The 3,647-nt window shown below is 40.2% G+C and overlaps 1 protein-coding gene across 1 annotated transcript; it reads left to right on the forward strand.

The window, feature by feature from the left end:
• Positions 1-623: 623 nt before the first annotated feature.
• LOC120056754 (homeobox protein MSX-2-like) lies at positions 624-3,137 on the forward strand. Its single transcript, XM_039004962.1, has 2 exons — positions 624-912; positions 2,710-3,137. The coding sequence occupies exons 1-2, from the start codon at positions 627-629 to the stop codon at positions 3,135-3,137; spliced, it is 714 nt and encodes a 237-aa protein (XP_038860890.1). The 5' UTR covers positions 624-626.
• The last annotated feature ends 510 nt before the right edge of the window (positions 3,138-3,647 follow it).

Here is a 3,647-nt window from a genome sequence, read left to right on the forward strand (position 1 = left end):
CTATATCGGTCCAGTATTACAGCACTAGTAAAGGCCCAGTGTACTACTTTTGCTGCAACATGTTCAGCACCCCTATTTCCAGCAGCTATGGGCACACTTGAATTAAGAGAGCATGATAAAAAATTGGGCTGCAGAGGAAGCACTTTCCCACCACATTTGTGTATCCTGGTTTGAGGCACCAACAACGTTTTACATTCAGGAAAAGTCACATCCTGAGAGAGATTGTTCATCTCTTTCATAATTGGGCGTAAATTACCCACAAGGGGCCTGTGTTTACACAATCTCTTGAGGTTAGATTCGAAGTAATCCGTCACAGTACACCATGTGGTGTAGCCTACTGGATATATTTTTGAACCCTTGTGTGAGAGACCAATCACTGGTAACAAGGTCCGCTCTTACATTTGGCAGCGCTGCGATTGGCTGAAAGTTCCACTGGCGCCACGTGATTATTTAACTTATCCCACACTTGACAGGTCGTGTCCCCAGACTTTGTAGGCCACCTGTAGCTGAGACTGATAGTCTTGTCGTGTGCCATTGGTACATATTTCGGGGGAATGTCTGCCCATGTGAGTTTGAGGGATAGCAGTTCATCGGAGGAGGACAGCCGACCCGAGCTAGAGAGGACGATGGATGACCGCAAAACTCAAGTGACAAGACACCATCATCCCTTCAGTGTGGAGGCTATAATGTCGGGTAGAAAGATTCACAGTGAGTTTACAAGCAAACCCGACAATGTCTCTGTGGTTACATTTTCAAAGACGCAGAACTCTCCGTACCTGTGCAGAGAGAGCTACAGCCCTCCCGCGGGAATCCGAAAGCACTTTATCCCACGGTCGCCTGTAAAGTCAGAGTCCTCCGAGCCGGATGATTGTGCTCCCTGGGCTATGAGCCCAAGATTCTCTGCACAAACTCGTAAGTAATTTCTGGAGAAAATCTGTGGTTTTTATGTAGACTAATCGGAACACATTTGGAAGGTGTACTTCTTACCTCACTATTTCCCATAACCTATTATTTTATAGTTAGGGATAAAAAGTACAGTACATTATCAGACAGTTTTATCTCAATCTCTTCATTCAAAGACTCAACCATGGACACTCTTACTGACAGTTGTGGCTGCTTTGCGTGAAGTATTGTTGACTCTACCTTCATGCCCTTTGTGCTGTTGTCTGTGCCCAATAATGTTTGTACCATGTTTTGTGCTGCTACCATGTTGTGTTGCTGACATGTTGTTGTCATGTGTTGCTACCATACTGTGTTGTCATGTGTTGCTGCCATGCTATGTTGTTGTTTTAGGTCTCTCTTTATGTAGTGTTGTGTTGTCTCTCTTGTCGTGATGTGTTTTGTCCTATATTTTAATTTACTTTTTTTATTTTTTTATCCATCATTGTAAATAAGAATTTGTTCTTAACTGACTAGCCTAGTTTAAATAAAGGTTAAATAAAAATATTGTAAAATACAAATCAAATTAACATATCATTTGTATGTGTGCTGCCTGTCTCGCAAAATCCTATTGTATGGCAGACAAATTCAATTTATTTAACAGGGTGTAAACTAAAACGCTTTTTGCAAGTATTAACTTTGTCTTATTTACTTTGAATATATCTGAATGTTTGTGTAGAAAATCCTTACCATAAAGTAAGAGTCTTGATATTCAATCTATTAGACCAATATGTGAAAAATAAGTATTAGTAAAATAATTTGGTTAGGCCTGGGTCTTTACAACGTTAATAAAATGGCTCACTGTGGGTCTTGTAAGTTATACTGCCACAACTTCATCTTTCATTTGAAAACAATATTCAACCATTTCTATTATTTATTTGGGATATTAAGATTTATTTCTATCTATCTTTTTGGAATATCAGGCAGGTCTTCAAACCCTTTAATTGAGTTTGTTTGTGTGGTTTGTGTGTAATTGTCAGCATTGCTTTAAACTAATCAACAAATAATAGTCCTTTCCTCCCTTGACAGGAGTATGTGTATCCATTGCAATGTTTGACATTTCCATTTAATAATGAACCACAACAAGCTTAGTAAGAATTGGATCACATATTACATCACTCCAAAATCACTCTATTTTATGCAAAGAAAATGTTATATAGTCAATTCACTTGTACAGCACTTAGGGGACATTAGTATGCCTACGTTTCGATTTCAGTTTAAAATTGCTATCGGCCCAACCAATACCTTTGGGTACACACACAATCAGTTCATACTGTTTGCTATCGGCCCAACCAATACCTTTGGGTACACACACAATCAGTTCATACTGTATCTCTAACATTGTTCATTTTTCTATCAGGATGATGTGATAATACTACATTATTTACAGGTTTTCTATCAGGATGATGTGATAATACTACATTATTTACAGGTTTTCTATCAGGATGATGTGATAATACTACATTATTTACAGGTTTTCTATCAGAATGATGTGATAATACTACATTATTTACAGGTTTTCTATCAGGATGATGTGATAATACTACATTATTTACAGGTTTTCTATCAGAATGATGTGATAATACTACATTATTTACAGGTTTTCTATCAGGATGATGTGATAATACTACATTAGGTACAGGTTTTCTATCAGGATCAGGACAAAGTATTTACTTTCTCACTCAAGTAGCTTATCCATGTGTTAAATTAAATCAGTATTGGCCCTGAACCTCTCTCTCCCTCTCTCTGTCTCACTCTCTGTCTCTCCAGGCCAGGTAAGTCCTACCTGTCCGCTGCGGAAGCACAAGACCAACAGAAAGCCTCGTACTCCCTTCACCACCTCCCAGCTGCTGTCTCTGGAGCGTAAGTTCCGTCAGAAGCAGTACCTGTCTATTGCTGAGCGGGCCGAGTTCTCCAGCTTTCTGACCCTGACTGAGACCCAGGTCAAGATTTGGTTCCAGAACCGCCGGGCTAAGGCCAAGAGACTACAGGAGGCCGAGCTGGAGAAGCTTAAAATGGCTGCCAAACCCGCGCTGCACCCGGGCTTTACGTTACCCATGCCCTTGGGAGCACAGCTCCACACAGCCGTCTCCCTCTACGGACAGTCCTACCCCTACCACCGTCCCATGCTGCCCCTCTCACCTATGGGGTTGTACGCTACACCTCTGGGATACAGCATGTATCATCTATCAGGATGATGGATAGGAATATACGCTTCTGCTCGCTGGACTATTCTGTTCATAACTCTTTTTTTAAATACTATATTTTTCTCCTTGCTATGAAACAACACTGAAATTGAGGGGGTTTTTTTACACCTGAAGATACAGCGCCTCACTCACGAAAGAGCCTTAAAGACTTAGATGAATTGTTTTCTGGTGTCTTGTTTTTCTTCTGCTGATTTGGATATCAAGGCCAAATTAAGTAGTGGTTCTGTTTTACTTGATGTAATATATTCCAATGCAAATGTTTATCCAATTGCCTCTGATATTGACAACATGTAGTTCAATTACTTCCATTCCACTTGTCATCTAGCATAGAAGATTCAACTAAGGCCCATAATTCTGTTCGGGCCGGGGTGGATCCAAACTTCAGGACTGTCTCGTTTTACCTCTACTTGATGACAGACAAGTTTGATTTCCGACTGCTTTCATCCCATACCGAAGTCTAATAAATTAGTTGTGGGAACTGTTGTCTTTTTTTTTCATAAA

This window comes from Salvelinus namaycush, chromosome 12 (assembly GCF_016432855.1).
Source record: "Salvelinus namaycush isolate Seneca chromosome 12, SaNama_1.0, whole genome shotgun sequence".
Lineage (NCBI taxonomy): Eukaryota > Metazoa > Chordata > Actinopteri > Salmoniformes > Salmonidae > Salvelinus > Salvelinus namaycush.